Here is a 16866-nt window from a genome sequence, read left to right on the forward strand (position 1 = left end):
GTGTCAATGGGGGTGGGGAGGATAACATGCAACTCAAAGAGCATACACACATGCACGCGCTGTTACACACCAGGAGAAAGAAAGACGGGTCCATGCCAAGCAGAGTCCGATGATGTCGACTGGATCCATGGCTATCCATGGTGGGGGAAATGGATCTGGTCTGGGTTTTGAGAAATGGGGAGTGGGGTAGGCATGGGGGAGGGTGGGGACATTTGGTGGGGAAGGAAATGGCATGAACAGAGTTGGGAAGTGACAGGGGCAGTGAGCAGGTGTGTCTGGGCAGGTGGCAGGTGTTCGGGGAACCCTCTTTCCTTTTTGAGGATGATGCCCAAAGGGAGAATCATGTCCTGCACAGTGTATCCCTGGGGGTCTTCTTGCAGAGCCCGGTGGCCAGCCCTGTGGATTCACCCATGACAGGACAGTGAGCCTTGAGCTTGTGGGTGTGTTTCATAAAGATCCCTTTCACCCGAGAGGTCTGTGAACTGACAGGGTTTGGATTTTGTACCGTGTGAAACATGGAAAGTCAAGGCCAGGGGCGATTTTGGAGTATTTTTATTTATTTATTATTTTAAAAAAACATTTTTTAGCTGCTTCTATATCAAAAGTGAAAAAGCATAGAATTCACCACACTTTCAGGAACGTTGGACCCCACGTTTGGGTATCCTTGAGGGTACTGTGTGTGGCTCTCATTGTCCAGTGCATCATGAAAAAAGAACAAAAACACACAAAGAACGAAGATTTTTCACTGAGGGGTGTAGTGGGATGATTAGGGTTCTATTAGGTTACATTCATTCGACGCCTACGTGCAATTCTTCAATACATTGGTCTTCATGCCTTACCCACCAGCTAGTTGGCTTTCAGAAAGATTAGCTAACGGGGGTAATTGAGCCCGAGCTTCTTGCTGTCTCTCTCATTCTCTCTCTCTCTGTCTCTCTCTCTCTCTCTCTCTCACGTGTCCACAGCTCACACACAGCAGCCGGAAATGACACACTGAAGTTAGTCACCAATGCGGCTGTGAGTCACCATGTAATTGGGGAAAGTTCTGTCCTGCTAGGTCGTGTAGCCCCTTGCACTCCTGATCCTAAGTATATTGGAAAATTTTGAAACAACAGCTCTGTCTGCCTTCACCCACCACATCCTTTTGGTCCCTAAAGTGGGCTGAAGTTGGACAGTCCTGGCAGGGGTCCTGCTCCACGGAGTGGAAAGGCCAGGAGAGGAGCGATGGGATTCGGGCAGCCACCAGGTGGCAGTGTGGGCCCTATCGCTCCCGCTGCCAGGAGGGGAATGACAGGCAAGTGGCCACTCCTGAGGTGCAATGACACAGACCACAAAGGAACACTATGAACAAGTTTAAATAATAGGTTTTCCCCATAGTCCTTTCTCTCTCACAAACACACAAGGACAAGGATGTGATAAATGCTCAAGGACACCCCTGGCATCCCACCCTCCCCACCAGGATATTGGCGCCAAGAACGAGGCATAAATCTCATCTCTATCCCTCTATTTCTGCAACATAAAGTTTGTGGGAAGCAGGAAGCTGCTTCTCTGAGTAAACAAGTCACCTACACTCCAAAATAATATATGCACGCTGTTTCTGGGGAGGGAGCAGCCAGGCCTGGGTGGGTCTCGTGCCTCTGAGCTGGGGGAGGACGGACCTTGACATGAAAGGGTGTTTCTCCCATTGGCCTTCTTTGGCCTGCAGCCAGCTTTCTCAGCAGCGGCAGACAGTGCAAGAGTGACGGCAACGTGACCGGAACACAAATTATTTCTAGCAAACACACAAAAGCTCCTTCCTGTAAGCCTTGCAGCGCCTCCTGCCAGGGCCTCAGGGGGATCCAGGTCCGAAGACCCGAACGGGCAGAGCGATGGGCTGAGCAGCCGCGCAAATGATCCTGGGAGTTCTGCAGTCTTGTTGGGAGACCTTCGGGGCATTGTGCTTCTGAAGTCTCTCCCAGGGTCTCCGCTGGGGAGTTTAACTCAAAGGTCCTCTTTCCCCCTCCTGGGAGAGCCGGAGGTCTAAGAGACAGATTCGAAAGATTTACCATTAAAAAAAAAAAAAAAAAAAAGATAAATATCTTCTCTTTCTCCAGAAAAATGAATTAAAATTCTTTGCTCCGGAGTTTCTTCTTCTTGGACATCTCCAGTTCCGTCCCAGATGAGGGCTGCATTTCCCATGGTCAGGGTTCCATCACTTGGCCCATGAAAAGGACAGTTCCTGAGGACGGAAGAATCATGGGAGATGAGAAGGGGGGGAAGGGGAACAGCACAGCTCACCCAGCTGGGTGTTTACGGATGAACTGAGATACAGGGAGATGAGTGAGTGCCTGGAGGCACAGCTGCTCTAGTGACTAAGCTGGGACTGGGGGACAGACTGAGCACCCCGTCTGGAGACAGCACTGCCTCCGAGGAGGGGAAGGGGAACAGAGCTATGATTCCTTGCCTGGAGTCCTCTTGGGGGGAGTGGGGGTGTCTACACCTGCCCGGACTAGTGCCCGAGTCCAGGAGAGCAGGGGGGGTGGGGGGTCTCCCAGGCCCCCGGCTCACCTGTGGGGTTGTGCCGCACCACGAAGAGGAAGGGTCTGTCCATGATGATCTCCTCGGGGGCCATTCGGGCTGAGACTGTAAGGGCTGGAAAAGAAGGGACCACGTCTTAGAGTGGAGGGACGTGGGCACAGAAGCCTGGATTGGTCACAGGTGATCCAGTGACAGTGGCACTGGGATGGGGGGGTTTCAGGAGGCTCAGTTATTTCCTGGATGTGGACCCTAAAAGTGTTGGGATGTCCTCTGAGGCCTGGTTTCCTCCAGGAATTGGGTAGAGATCTCTCAGGTAGTCGCTCGCAGGCACGTTTATCTAAACCCTTTTAGGGCGTGTTGGAAGCAAGTGCCTCTAAGGTGACTGACCACTGCGAGCAAAGCCAGGACCTCACAGTCAGAGGACCTCAGAGCCAGTGGGGAGGGAGCGGGGTGCCGGGGAAAGCAGGCCTGTATTCTAGTGGGACCGGGGTGATGCGCTCCACACAGGAAGCGAAGCTCTACCAGGAGAGACCTGGTTGACGTGGGCAGTGGGGTCTTCCTGGTTCACCCAGGGTCTGGGTGCCAGACCGCGGCCCCTCCTGGAAGCCTGGGGCTGAGACTTGCCAGACCTCACCTGAGCCTGACTCACCTGTGGAGGAGGACGCCACCGTGCCACTCTCATTCACCTCAATCTTCACTTTCTGCAGCGCCTGCGACACATACAGAAGCTCTTGATCTGAAACAGAGGTGGATACCAAAACACATCAGCTTTGGTTCTCAGTGGGAAGCTCCTTAGTCCTCTTAGGGACCCCACTGTCCACCAACGGAAGAAAGTGAAAGGAAAACCTCTTACCTGAAAGTCTTGAGAAGTCTGCCTGGTTTGGCCTAAACATGTCGGTCATTCCCAAGTTCTCCAGGGGCCTCCTGAGGTCAACTTCACTCTCCAGGGAGAACCTGCAGACAGGAGTAGGACACAGCTCAAGCTCAGGCCACCTCTAACCCCACCAAGTATCTCCGTCCCCACAGACCAACAGGATGGGGACTGATGTGAAAGTAGAAGTGGGGGCTTCCCTGGTGGTGCAGTGGTTAAGCATCCGCCTGCCAATGCAGGGGACATGGGTTCGAGCCCTGATCCAGGAAGATCCCACATACCACAGAGCAACTAAGCCCATGTGCCACAACTACTGAGCCTGAGCTCTAGAGCCCGCGAGCCACAACTACTGAACCTGCGCGCCTAGAGCCCGTGCTCCGCAGCAAGAGAAGCCACCACAATGAGAAGCCCGTGCACCGCAACGAAGAGTAGCCCCCACTGGCCGCAACTAGAGAAAGCCTGCGTGCAGCAACAAAGACCCAACACAGCCAAATAAAATAAATAAATAAATAAATTGATTTAAAAAAAAAAAGAAAGTAGATGTGGGAAGCTTGTTTTTTCAAATCCGTTGGCAAGGTCTCCTCCTTGCTGGGAGATTCTAATACTAATGAACATTTTCCTGCAATCTCCCCACCCCCTTGAACCTATGACTAATTACTTTCCTCAAATAAGGCAGTAGTTTGAGCACAATTATATTCAGTCTGACTGGGGAGAGAGGGGGCAGGGCAAATTCTTCTGCAAGGATATTTGAACAAAAACCCGGTCTGTAGATTGTGTTCTGAGAGCTGAGCCTGAGGAGGACTCCAGCAGCGAGGCTTTGGGGCTCTCGCTCTGCTTCCCATCAGGGCACAACTAATTACCTCAGTTTTTTTTTTTGAGAGAGAGAGAGAGAGTGCGTGCTAACCAACTAAATGATCCTCTTTCCCTAAGCCTGGCATTATGGCATCTGGAAATTTGGGGTAAGCATGGTGGGAAGCTTCCCCACAATTGTGGAATTATCCAGCCTCAGCCGCCGGCACCCTCTTTGCTTCTGCAGAAGGATTTTTAAAACTCTGCTTCGTTGGAAGCCAGCTAGAAGCTGTAGTTCTGGCTGTTTCATCTGCGGAAGTGATTCCTTTTGTCTCCATTGTTTAGATGCTAACTTGAAGAGAAGGGGGTGGGAGTGAGGGGCATTCCTAAAAGAGTGTAGATCAATGTATTCCCCTCCACCCCAACCCTGCATCATCTATCTCTCTGGCTCTTCCTTTGGCTAGCTTTTGCTGGGTATTCAGAGGGTAGTAAATGTGGGGCATGGTCTAGAAACTGCCCTCCAGCAGAAGAGGGATGATGAAAGGAATCTTAATCAAACCCAGGCCGGAGTGTTTCCCATCAGCCACCCACACATGTCCCTGTCCCTACCCTGCAGATGTCAAGTTTGGGAAACTCCACATGGGGGTGGCACTTCCAGGGAACCAGGGGAGAGGGGAGGGGGTAGGCAGAGGGGACTAGAGCATTGGCAAGTGTGGCAAGAGCAAAGGGTGGCTTACTTGGGCAGAACCAGGAGGCGGGTCAGTGTGGTCATGTTCCCTCTCCACTGGCTGATGAGCTGGGCATCCAGAATGCTGGTGAGGGCAGAGAGAGGCACCTCTTTTTCATAGGGGGCAGCAATGAACATGCTGAGAGTGTTCCCATGGTAGGGCAATTCCAGGATGTCGTAGTAATGGCCGTCGGGGGTGGTGAACTCAGCTGTGAAGACACCAAGATGGCGCATTGGCAATGGCTCCAGTTCTTGTTGGTTCTGACCCAGCAGTGGCTTTTCAACTAGTCCTCCTGTCCCCTCCACTCTTTGGAAGCCAGCTCTCCATCCTAGCTTTTGAGGCTCCCCCACCCCACCACTCCCCTGTTCAATGTCTTTATTCCCATTTCCCTTCTCTTCTGCTAAATCACAGTGTCTTCTGGGTTCTCTGTCTCCTGTTGGCCTTCTTCACCTTCACAGCCTTCTCCCCAGTACCCAGCTACTAATTCATTCCAATCCCCATCTCCTTAATCTCAACTTTCACATCACTCTTCCCCAGAAGGATTTGTGAACCCCAGGTTATCACACTAGAACCACATGAAGATGAGAGATGGGGTCAAAGTGGTCAAATATGGGCCTGAGGGAATTTCTGGATTTCAGCTTCATCTTGCACAAGGTAAAAGCTATTTTCTGCTGCTCTGATAATCCCAGTGTCTCCTACTTGGGGAGTCTTTGTCACAGCTGGGGTGTATTCTAGGGTTTCTCCTCCCTTAGAGGGGATGCCCCCCAGGGATGAGGTGCAGTCACTGTGGGACTTGGGGAAGGGAGGGTCCTGCACTTACTGTAGTTGAACTTGTTGGTCTGAGCCATCATGGGCACAGAGACAGTGCTGCCATCGGACTTGTGGAAGAGGCGGTGGTGGGTGCTCGACTCTAGAAAAGGCATCTTCCACTGGCCGTTGAAGTAGAGGGCGTTTACCAGTACCAGGCGTGTCAGCTGGTCCACAGCCCCTTCGCCAAGTAGGTCGCTGATCATGCCTGTGGGAAATCGAGGCGATCAGGAGGCTAGATATTTTTAAATCCTTTTAGATGGTCCTCTTTGGCGCCCAGTCCTCCAATGGATGTGTGTCAGAAGGGATTCCGTCAGAAGACAGACTGGGTAAGGTTTAGTGAACCTATCTAGTTGCTTTCAACCCCTTTCATCTTCCTAAGAGTCTCAGAAAGCCTTCCAGCTCACCACACTTTCGTGGTCTTGGGATCCTGTCCAGGATCAGACCTGGAAATATGTCTCCCCTTACTTTGCTCCCTAAGCTGCAGTCTTGACGGGTTGTGTGTGCCCTTTGTCATGGTTATTACTGTTCTTATGACACCTCGCAATACTTTTTAGGGATGACTTTAGAGTTGGTTCACGGGGAAAGCCTAATTATGGAAAAACATGATGCTTTGATTCTTAAAGCACTTGACTTGTCTACAGAGCAGAAGATGCTGGAAGGGAGAGGTTAGGACACTTAGGATTTGAATCCCTTTTCTCTGCAGGCCCTGGGGACTGGCCTCCTTTCCCTGCCTGCTCACCTTTTGTGTGTCTTTTCACCCAGTCATTGACGATGAACCTGGCTCTCTCTGTCTCTGAGAAGTCCACCTGCTTGACTGTGGTCCGGAACAGCCTGAAGAAGTGGGGCATGAAACCCTGGACCAGCTTCAGATCCCGCTGCACAAAGATGGCATCAGCCGTGCTGATCTCATCCTTATTCCATGGCCCCATGAGCTCCTTGTACAGTTGATGGAGGGCAGGGGCCATGCCCTTCTCTGGGCCAAAGCGGGGAGGAAAGGACACATTAAGGTCATCTCAAACCCAGGGCTCCCAGTGGAGCTAACTTCCCCTAACCCTGCCCACATGCACAGGACTCTTCTGCTCCCCCAGAGGTCTCTGGATGGAGATTTCATTCCAAACCTTAATCTTTCCTGCATCTCCCTCTTTTCTTCAAAAATCTTAGGTCCTAACCCTTATCTTTGGCTTGGAATATTTTTCTCTGTTTTTAAATTATAAACCCTAATTTTTTCTTTTAATAATAACAATAGCTATCAGGCACTTCACATGCATCATTCTAGTTGACCCTCACAACAGCCCCATGTGGTCAATACTTTTATTGTCCCCATTTTGCAGATGAGGACACTGAGGTTCGGAGGGGTTAAGGTCACACAGTATATGAGTGGTGAGGCAGGGCTGTTTTATACCAGATCCACTGGCCTGTACACCTTGTGACTGTCCAAGAACCAAGTGACACAGGGTGTGGTGAGAAGAAGATGCAGTGGTCCATCCCTGTGTCATGGGAGGACAGGATTTGGCTCAGCTAAGCTGGGGTCAGCCCTTCCTCTGCCTCTGGTCGGTTACACCCCTGTCCTGGGAAGACCACGTGAATGCCCGCCTCCCACTCTGCCCCATCTCTCACCATCAATCTTGAATTGCATCGCCTCTTGGATCTGCTGCTGCGTTTCTCCTCCTGTGGTCAGCTGTAACATGGCCATGACTGAGGCTACCCCATAGGGTGAGAAAACCACGTTGAGGTCCTTGGAGGCCTGCACCACCTGCTGAAACACTTTCACTCCAAAGTCTGCGGCGAGGTGGGCCGCCGGAGACTGGTGATGGTAGGATGCAGACCCTTCACCAAAGATGAGGGCCACGCCCAGTGCGAGGCAGGCGAAGACAGGAGACATCGGCATCCTAGAGCCAGTGGAAAAAGATCCGATGAGGGAAGAGTTCCGGAAGGATGGTGAGTGGGGAGGGGTGATGGGACCCCAGCCGCGGCCAGGCTCCCCATGTTTGCCGCTAGCAGATGATACGTGAACAGGAGGGCAAGACAGAAACCGTGATGGGTTCAGATCCTGAGTCTTTTCCCCTCTGTCTCAGCCCCAGGGAGTCTTAAGTGCGTTTTCACCTGCGGGAATCTTGGAACCCGCTGGCTCCACCCTCCAAGAGATCTCCTTTCCCTTCCAGGAGGCTGAAAGGTGAAATTATAATAACACCTGTGATTTACACGATGCTTTTTAATTCTCTTGTGATGCTTTGTAATTCTCTTGTAATTCTCTTTCACAATCATGGCTTCATTCAAGTTAGCAGGCATGAAAAACCCCTTTCCTGTGCTGGGAAGGGGGAATGTCTCCATGGAGAGGGTCCAAGAGAAGTGACGCCCTTGCTTCTGGGTGGTGGGATTGTTGGGGGGTCCTGCCCATCTTCCCTGCTCTCCTGTGATCACTGATATGACGGGGTCAACTCAGGGCTGCAGGTCTCCGGGGAAAGAAAGAGGAACACCGGGGCTCGTCTGCAGAGGGGTGCTCCCTGCCTTAGCCCGAGGTCCGGAGATGGAGAGAGTTTGCTTTTACTCTTACCTGAAATTCTCAAGGTGCCTTGTGACTGGCAGTTTGTCCCGCTGCTGCTGGGGCTTCGGGTGTTGACGGCGGTGGCTACTCCTCTGCTGGGGAGGGGGTGTGGCTCTTTGGACAGCGCTCTTGGTCTTTCAGCCAGATGCGGCTGTGCTCCTCTGGAGGCTGCTGCTTCCCTTTATACCAGATGTGGGCCGGAAGTAGATTAACTCATGGCCCGGCCCCGCCCACTTTCTGGCTCTGGAAGTCTGTCTGAACAGCAGCCGGGCCCCCTCAGCACCTCCCTCTGTGGGACTTGCTGAGGCATCTGTGTGTGTGTGCGTGCTGCCCTGTGTGTGTACATGTCAGAGAGGGCTTGGAACAATTGAGCAAATCCTGGCTGCCTTGACCCCAGGGCCTCCCTTGATTCTGCTGCCCTCTGCCTCGGGATGTTATGCCAGCTTGACCCCTGGCACCCAGTGCTTACTTTCCCCAGTGCTCAGTGTAGGGAAATGATTTACACTTCCTCCTTTTCCTTTGGAGAAACAGATCGCTGCAGAGTTATCAAAGAAACTAAAGATCCTGCAGACTTTTGTCCACCAGCTCCATGCACTGGCCAAACTGGGAAGAACACCCCTCCCTCTTCCTGAGTACATCCCAGCAGCCAGAGGGCCCGGAGCATGCCATGTGATTGTCTGGGTTTTGACTGTCTAGGACATGAGCCTGGTGGAGAACTCCCTCCCCTCTTTCCGTCTTCCCTGCCAAGCGCCTGCCAGCCCGTCCACTGGGTGATGTGTGGCTGACTCCCCCACGTGTCCAGACTCTGGTGGTGTCCCCAGGGCTCTCTTTGTGTCAACAGTCCTGTATGGCTGGGGTTTGAGGTGTGCTGGGTGGGGTGGTGGGTAACCGGGGTAAAGGGGTAAAGCCTTGGTGGGAAATTAGGAGCCCAGTGTGTAGGTTTCATTTTTCTGAGCTGCCTGCTGTGACTGGGGAGGATTACGTCTTACCCTTTTCCTCCAGATGCAAACATTTGGAGGGCTGGAGTGGCGGCAGTAGGGATGGAAGTAAGGGCGTCAATTCACGGCGGGTTTACGGGGTGTGCTTCTAGGGCACTGGGATTAGGGGTGGCAAAGTGACCAAAGAATTCTATCGATGGTGGACGTCGGCGAGAGGCCAGTTTGTAGGACTGGGCTGGTGCATTTAGGGGTCTGGTGGCACCCTTGGCTGTGTGCCTGATGTTGTGGACGGGGTAGTGCCAGAGGGGTCCTGGGGGGGATGGAGCCCTTGACTTGGGTGGCGGAGTCCACACACTGTCATGTTTTGTGTAGGTAGTGGGGTTTGACTGGGAGTATCCATGGAGACAGCCGGTAGCAGGATCACAGGAAGTTTAAGTGGGTGGATGTGTCAGGATGTTTGTTTTAGCTTTTTTAAGTAAACAGATACCAAGGGCAACTGCAGCTGGAGGACTTTCCCATTTTCCCTCTGCCTCCACCTTTGTTTTCCCTGTTGCCCCTGGGAACCAGGTGGGGATGTGGAGTGGCACGGAGAGAAGGGGAAGCCTCCAAGCCATCTCCTAACCCCAGAAAGGCCCCAATGCCTTGCCCTTCACCCTTGGGGGCCACAGGGGGACAGGGACCTGGGAGTCTGTGTTGGGAGTGCCAAGCCCCAAGTTGGAAGAGCAGTGGGACAAGAGGCGGCTGGGGGCTTCCCTGGTGGCGCAGTGGTTGGGAGTCCGCCTGCCGATGCAGGGGACGTGGGTTCATGCCCCGGTCCGGGAAGATCCCACATGCCGCGTGGGGCGGCTGGGCCCGTGAGCCATGGTCGCTGAGCCTGTGCGTCCGGAGCCTGTGCTCCGCAACGGGAGAGGCCACAACAGTGAGAGGCCCGCGTACCGCTAAAAAAAAAAAGAGGCGGCTGGACCTGCCCTCCAGGTGCCCCGCTGTCCGGCCTCTCCAGCCACTTCAGCTGAGCCTCATGCCTTCCTCCGTGGGCTATTCCAGAAGCTGTTGTCTCTCTCCTCGCCCAGCCTCAGCCATAAAAGCCCTGCTGTTTTCTGGGACCGCCTGGGTCCTGCCAGGGCAGTGACCATTTCTGCCCCCACCCCTGGACCTGAATGATCCTGTTGCCGTTCCAGAAAAGCCCCTCTGTTCCTGGGCACAGGAGCACCTGGGAGCAGCTCTATGTCCTGTTGGAGAAAGAAGGGGTACGCTTTACCTTGGAAACAGAAAGGGCTGACTTACTAAGGGGTCTTTTCCCAAACTGGAGGAGACTTGTAGGTGTCTGGTGGGTGTGGATTAGAAACTGAGGCAAAGCCTAGTGTAACTGTACCATGCTGGGTTTTCTGACCCTCCCTTTGACTTTCTGATCACTTGGGGCCACCAGAGGATCTAAACCCAGACTTGATCGTGGTGCCTGCCTCTCCTCTCCGTGAAACGACCTTGCCTCCCCCTGGTCTGCCCTCAGGAGATCTTCTCCACACCAGGGTGCAGTCCAATAACCCGCTGCCCCAAAGCAGACCTCCTGCAACGCCCTTCTCAGAATCCAACCTGACTCAAGGAGCTGTCACTTTCCCTGAACACCAAACAGCCTTGACCCCGTCACCTCTTTCAAGCATTGGCTCTTTCTTAAGGGGTCAAAAGTCCCTACTGTTGAAATAACTGGATCTCAGACTCCTGGAGGGTCAGAGATAAGAGAATGAGTTATAGGGCTGTGGATTTTCGGGGGAAGTTCCGGTTCTAGCCAACTGGGAAAGATGTTTTCATCTGCTCTGAGCAGGTGTTTCGTGACGAGATCAGACTCACACTTTCCGTGACTGTCCCCCTACCCTGTCCCGATCCCACCCCCCAGTAGCCCTGCTTCCACTGGGGCCTCCGCCATGCTGGTCTTCCCTCCAACGCTTTACCTCCTGCCCCGCAGTTGCCCTCTAGCTCTCTGCTCTTCCGCTTTGCTTCCCCTTTGCTCTCCAAGCCCCAGGTACCCACCCTCTTTTTCTCTTTCCTTTTCTCCCTCTGAGACTCCCTCTTCCTATCGCTTCTACTCATCCCTCCATCCACTGGGAATCTCCAGCCCCTCCCGCCCGTCTCCTCTAGTCTCAGCCATGTGAGCTCTCTCCCCGTTTTCCCCCTCTCTCTTTTCTGCTCTCCGTGACTCAATCCCTCTTTCCCTCTCCTCTCCTCGTGCAGAATCCCTTTTACAGTCAAATGCTCTGCTCCAGGCCTTCCTGTGGGAAGAAGAGGCTGCCTCCTATCAGTTACACAGGCTCCCTGGAATGTTAAGAGCCGGCCTCCTGACTCTTGGTAATTTCACTGGGAGAGCCGGGGGTGGCAGAAGGCCGGGGTCCTACTAACTCACAGCGCTATTTCTGGCCTGGTGGTTTTCCAAAGAATACAACACCCAAAATAGCTTGTGTTTGGGCTGGGCTCTCGGCCCCATCTTGTAGGAGTGAGCCGAGGCCTGGGCTACGTGTCAACTTTTTCTCATTGAAGATCACGGCCCTGGGACAGCCCGACAGACATGGGCCACCTCGGCCTGTCCAAGGTCCCTCCTCACACTGCCGCCGAGCCTGACTCCCCCCTAATCTGCCACCATAAGCCCCTCTCCTTTACGCTTTCTCCAGCCGCCACCTCCAGCCATCTCGCCTTAAATTCCCGTAACAGTAGAACCTGCATCCCCCAACGTGGGATGCTTTTTTCTCCAATCATGTCATAGAGTTTCAGAGCGGAGGGCTCTAAGAACCATCTGGTCCGGTCCTTTGAATTTTCAGGTAAGAGACCTGAGGCCCAGAGAGGCCGTGGGATGTGTTTGAGAACACACAGCGACATACCATAAATGGGAGAACAGTGCCCATTGAGCCGGCCTGGTCAGGGCTCTGACACTTAGCTACTTATGTGTCTTTGGGCAAAACCAAACTTTGTGGGTCTCCGTTTTTGTATGTGAGGTAGGTATGTAGATGGACACTCATTCCCACCCTTCAGGGTTTTTGTGAGGATTAAATGAAATATTGTAAGCGTCCGACATATTCCAGGCTCTCACTAAGCGGCAGCCACTCTCGGTTGGGGCAGAACCAGGACAGGAACCCAGACAGCTTGAGCTGTTAACTTTGACATAAGGCAAGCGCCTTGTTATATATTTTGATGTCTCTCGGTGATTAGCAGAGTGGATGAAATGCCTTGGGAAGCGGACTGGCTGGTCACCCACGAGAACGGCTGCCGCCCCTCTGTCCATCTCAGGCCAGGTCCTCTGGATTTCACCCTGAGCCTGACGTGCTCCCACTGGCCGACTTCACAGACTTTAGATCCTGGGACGATTTTCCTCTCTGAGCTGTGGGGTCACATGTGGACGCCACTGACATTTGGCGCGTGTCTTGAACCCTCCAGCATACCAGGAAGGACGGAGGCTTGTTTTCTCAGCAGGTGAAAGTGGAGTAGACTTTGACCTACTCTTCTGGTCTTGGCCCTTTTGTCCCTTCTCTGCCACCCACATCTCCTACGTCCTGTTGATTCCCCTATAACACCCCCTAACAGTTGAACCACTTTTACAAACATCCCCTTCTCTTACAGTCACTTCTGTGCTTATCCTTCACTTTACTGTGTCCGTCGCCATGTCTTGTGTATCCTTATTTCTTGGAGGGGCGTTGGGGGGCAGTATTCCCTTGGGGGTGCCTCTCATAATGTCAGTGTTCAGTGAGCACCAGAGACCCCCCCACAGACCCCAGGCAAGAAAGAGCCTGTTCTCTTGGAAGAAAGAGGCAGAGGGAGAGAAGGGGGCCCAGTGTGGCCACAGGGGGATGTATGGGGCAGATGGCGTGTGTGATTCCTGGGGTTGGTGTGACCGCAGAGCCTGCCGGTGGCAGCCAGAATGAGGTAGTGCAGGCCTGGGAGCCTCCCGCTCCCACTGGGTCTACCCCAGTCAGATCCTAACCCTGCTTCCACTTCTCTCTCCACGTACATAGATTGTCTAACTCTGATTCACTTCTTTCCTGTTTACCAGAACTTGTTCCTCATTCCCAGCGTTCCTGAATCTCCTTTTATCACTTTCTCTGGATACATCTTTCATTTTACCCTGGCTGTTGTGTGAATCTTCCCCCAAATGGCCAAATGGTTATTGACAATCAATGCCCGATGGTGTGATTCAGAGAAACATAAGCTTCTCCCTTCTCCGAAGGCACAGACACACGTCCTGGGACAGAAGATTAACATCATGCAATGATTAGATTAAAACCATCTGTCGAACTCTGTATACAAAGTTGTAAGACTCAGGCTATCAGGGTGTAGGCCCAAATGTGGACGGAAGTCTTCCCGGAGGAAGAGGTACTGATGCTGGGTTGCAAGGGAGAAGCAGAGGGCAGCTTGGATGAGGCGGGGGAGCAGGGGGCGGGTCACAGATCCCAGGACAGGGAGGGGAGACGATGCTCTCATCCTCTCTCCACCTGTCTCCATCTCTGGGCAGCAACCCTTTCTACCTGAGGCATCCCATCTCCGTCTTGCTCTCTTCATGGGCTTCCGTGTTCTAGGTCTGCTCTCACTGCAGCCTCTTCCCAGGTGCTGGAAGTAGAGGCTCCTGCTCTAGTCTGCGTCCTGGCTCTGGACGCAACCAGTTTACTGAGCTGGGCAGACGGCCAGATAAACAACCACGGGTTCTAACCCGCAGATATGGAGGGCTGACAAGAAGGGAAGTGGAACCTTCTGATGGTGGTGGTGACCCTGGGTCAGTGGGGAACCTGTGGGTGGCACAGGTCCCAGGAACGAAGCAGCCTGGTGATGCAGCACAGATGGAATTTGCCAGTGGGGAGCCAGGGACGTCCCGAGTCACTGACTATTCCTTCTCTCTTACTTCGTCGCCATATGGAAGCAGGCCTTCTCTGCATGTCTGTCTATCTGAGTCACCCCAGGCTGCCTCAGCTGGCTTGGTGAGCAGGAAGGCAGTCGGCGCCTGTCTTGCTGGCTTGCTTGGATCCGTGGGGGACCCAGAACCCTTCCTGTGCCCCTCCACGTCGTGCGGCAGCTGAAAGGGCTGGGGAGAGCAGTGCAGCGTTTGAAGGAAAGGCAACAGGACGACTTCAGCTTGATCAGGGGAGTCACAGGACGGCTGCCTTCCCCTCATCCTCCAGCTCAGGTGTTCAGAAAGGAGCTTCTCTGAATCTTTTCTGGGATGGGTTTGATGTGACATTCAGAGATGCCTTCAGAGACTGCCCCGCAGTCGCTGTCCTAAGCAGCACCCTCTACTCGCTGCAGACTGGAGGCCACATAGAAACACTGTCCCGACTCCGTCCACACCCGCCTCCCAGTTCCTGGCTTCCTGGGCCCACTCCCTTCTCCAGAGCACCCAGCTCTTCCTTGCAACTGCTCCTGTCCCTTACGTTATCCTCGGAGACCTGCTTTTTCTCTCCTGGATCCCCGTGGCTGCCTCCTCCTGACCTCAGAGACCCCACCCTGATTAGGAAAGGCATCCCAAGGAGACCCACAACCAGAAGGTTCCCCTTCCCTTCTTGTCAGCCCTCCATATCCGCGGGTTCGAACCCGTGGATGCAACCAACCGATCATATCCGCAGTCGGTTGAATCCCCTGATGCAGGATTTGTGGATACGGAGGACAGAGTACACTATACCATTTTATATAAGGGTCTAGAGTATTTGTGTATTTTGGTACCTGCGGGGGTCCTGGAACCAATCTGCAGATACCGAGGGAAGACTGTATTCAATCAGACCTGCTTACTGAGCCACGTGTGTTTGCTCTCAACACGTCAGGATTCTCCGGTGGTCATCACTGTGACCAGACATTCTGGCTCCAGTTATCCACATGGTCGTGAGCAAACCATTTTCCCTTCCTAATGCTTCAGTCTCTCTAGACAGACACCATGGGCGTGAACAAGATGTCTTCTGTAGAAAGAGGCAGATGTGGCCTGAGGACTAGCAGGAGACTCTGGGTAACTTTTTTACTCCCCACAGCCTTACTTTTCTCTTCTGCAAAATGGGGAGAATGATGCCACTTCCATAACTATCTTGTTAGGGTTTCAAAAGATGGCTTGAATGAAATGACCAAGTATATCTACCCATAGGAAGAAAGCAATCAGTAGCCTTCAGCTGACTTTAAAAAGTGTGTGTGTGTGTGTGTGTGTGTGTGTGTGTGTGTGTGTGTGTCCTCTCTTGAGCCCATTGGTTTCCTGAGGGTAGAGGGTAGAGACCAAGACTCCTGTGATAGAAGGGATTAGAGAATCAGGTCCTCAGGTAAGGAACCCCAGAAATTCAGCAGGTGGGGCTGGGGCACTGGGGCAAGGAAGGCCCATGTCTGGCACTGGCAGGGCAGGACCAGGCTTCCAGCAGATGCTTGAAAAAGACATCATTACCAAGTTAAGAAATTCGATCTAAAGCAGATGCTCGGAGCTGGAAATGCCTGCTGTCCCTCCTATTCCCAGGACCCAGAATTATAACATGACTTTGTCCTGAGTCCCTTGCCTGGTGGTGCCTCGCTGTGGCCCCCACTCCCATCAGTGTCAGGAACTAACAGGGCTGTGTGATTAAAGGGTGATGCAGGCAAACGCGTAACTGTCATTCCCATCGCAGCTCTGCCTGGGGGGACGGGGTGGAGGAGGGGCTGGGCTGCTGGAGTGAGGGGAGCTGAGGTGGCAGACGTGAGGCGGCCCAGACCTGACGAAGTCTGGGGCCCCTTCTGCTTCATGGCTGGAAGGGCAGGTTGACCTGGGCTGCATTTAACACCCAGGAATCAGACCTGGGCCCTTTCCTGGAACTGGCCTGTGGGCTGGGGTCCAGGTCAGGAGAGGGGAAGCATGAACCACCCCGTCTCAAGCACCTTCCACAACCCCACCGCGAGCGCCATGGGCAGGCAAGTTGGCACAAGTTGGGCAGTACTGCCTGCCACCCCTAACCCCTGTCCTGAGACCACACTGGAGATTGGCCTCAATCTTGGCCTGACCGTCTGGGCTCCCTGCCTGCCTTAGTGCCAGACGGGTCTCGTACCCAATCCAGGGAGGAACTAATTTGGGAGTGGGAAGTCCAAGGTCTGTCCCCGTCCATGCAGAACCTCCCCATGTGTCCACCCCAGGCCTGCTCTCTGGGCCTCTCTGCCCACTGCAGGGGGTAGGGCTTGCCTGTGCATGGTGGACACACCACCCACTGTGCACACGCTGCCCATGGTGGACACACCGCCCATGGTGGACATGCCCCCACACAGTGGGCACGCCACCCACAGTGGACACACCACCCATGGTGGACACGCCACCCATAGTGGACACGCCACCCACTGTTGACACACTGCCCATGGAGGACCACCACAGGCCCTGCAGAAGAGGCCTGAGGCTCCAATGAAGGAGGAATGATCAGCTTCCCACTTCCCGCCTCCACCCTTTGCTGTCCTCAGCCCTTGTCCTCTCCACGAATGGCCGAGGTCCTGGCCGATGGCCAGCGCTGTCTGGACAGGAGGAAACCGGGATGTGAGAAACGGCAGCGGTGGGAGGAACGCAGAACGCTGAGTCTTCAAGAGCAGAAATTCCACCGGAAAGAAAACAATGCACGAGGGACAGAGTCACCTTCCAGGGAACAAGGGGGAAAGGAAAGAGACTGGGCCTTCCTGCTCCAGTCAGGTAAACAGCCCTGGGGATGCCCCAGCGTG

At 53.7% G+C, this 16866-nt stretch overlaps 1 protein-coding gene across 1 annotated transcript; it reads right to left on the reverse strand.

The window, feature by feature from the left end:
• Positions 1-536: 536 nt before the first annotated feature.
• SERPINE1 (serpin family E member 1) lies at positions 537-8398 on the reverse strand. Its single transcript, XM_004268847.3, has 9 exons — positions 8267-8398; positions 7330-7601; positions 6452-6685; positions 5723-5917; positions 4912-5110; positions 3368-3468; positions 3164-3250; positions 2545-2628; positions 537-2215 (listed from the first exon to the last, which is right to left on the reverse strand). The coding sequence occupies exons 2-9, from the start codon at positions 7598-7600 to the stop codon at positions 2178-2180; spliced, it is 1209 nt and encodes a 402-aa protein (XP_004268895.1). The 5' UTR covers position 7601; positions 8267-8398; the 3' UTR covers positions 537-2177.
• Positions 8399-16866: the final 8468 nt, after the last annotated feature.

Source organism: Orcinus orca, chromosome 16 (assembly GCF_937001465.1).
Source record: "Orcinus orca chromosome 16, mOrcOrc1.1, whole genome shotgun sequence".
In the NCBI taxonomy this organism is placed as follows: domain Eukaryota; kingdom Metazoa; phylum Chordata; class Mammalia; order Artiodactyla; family Delphinidae; genus Orcinus; species Orcinus orca.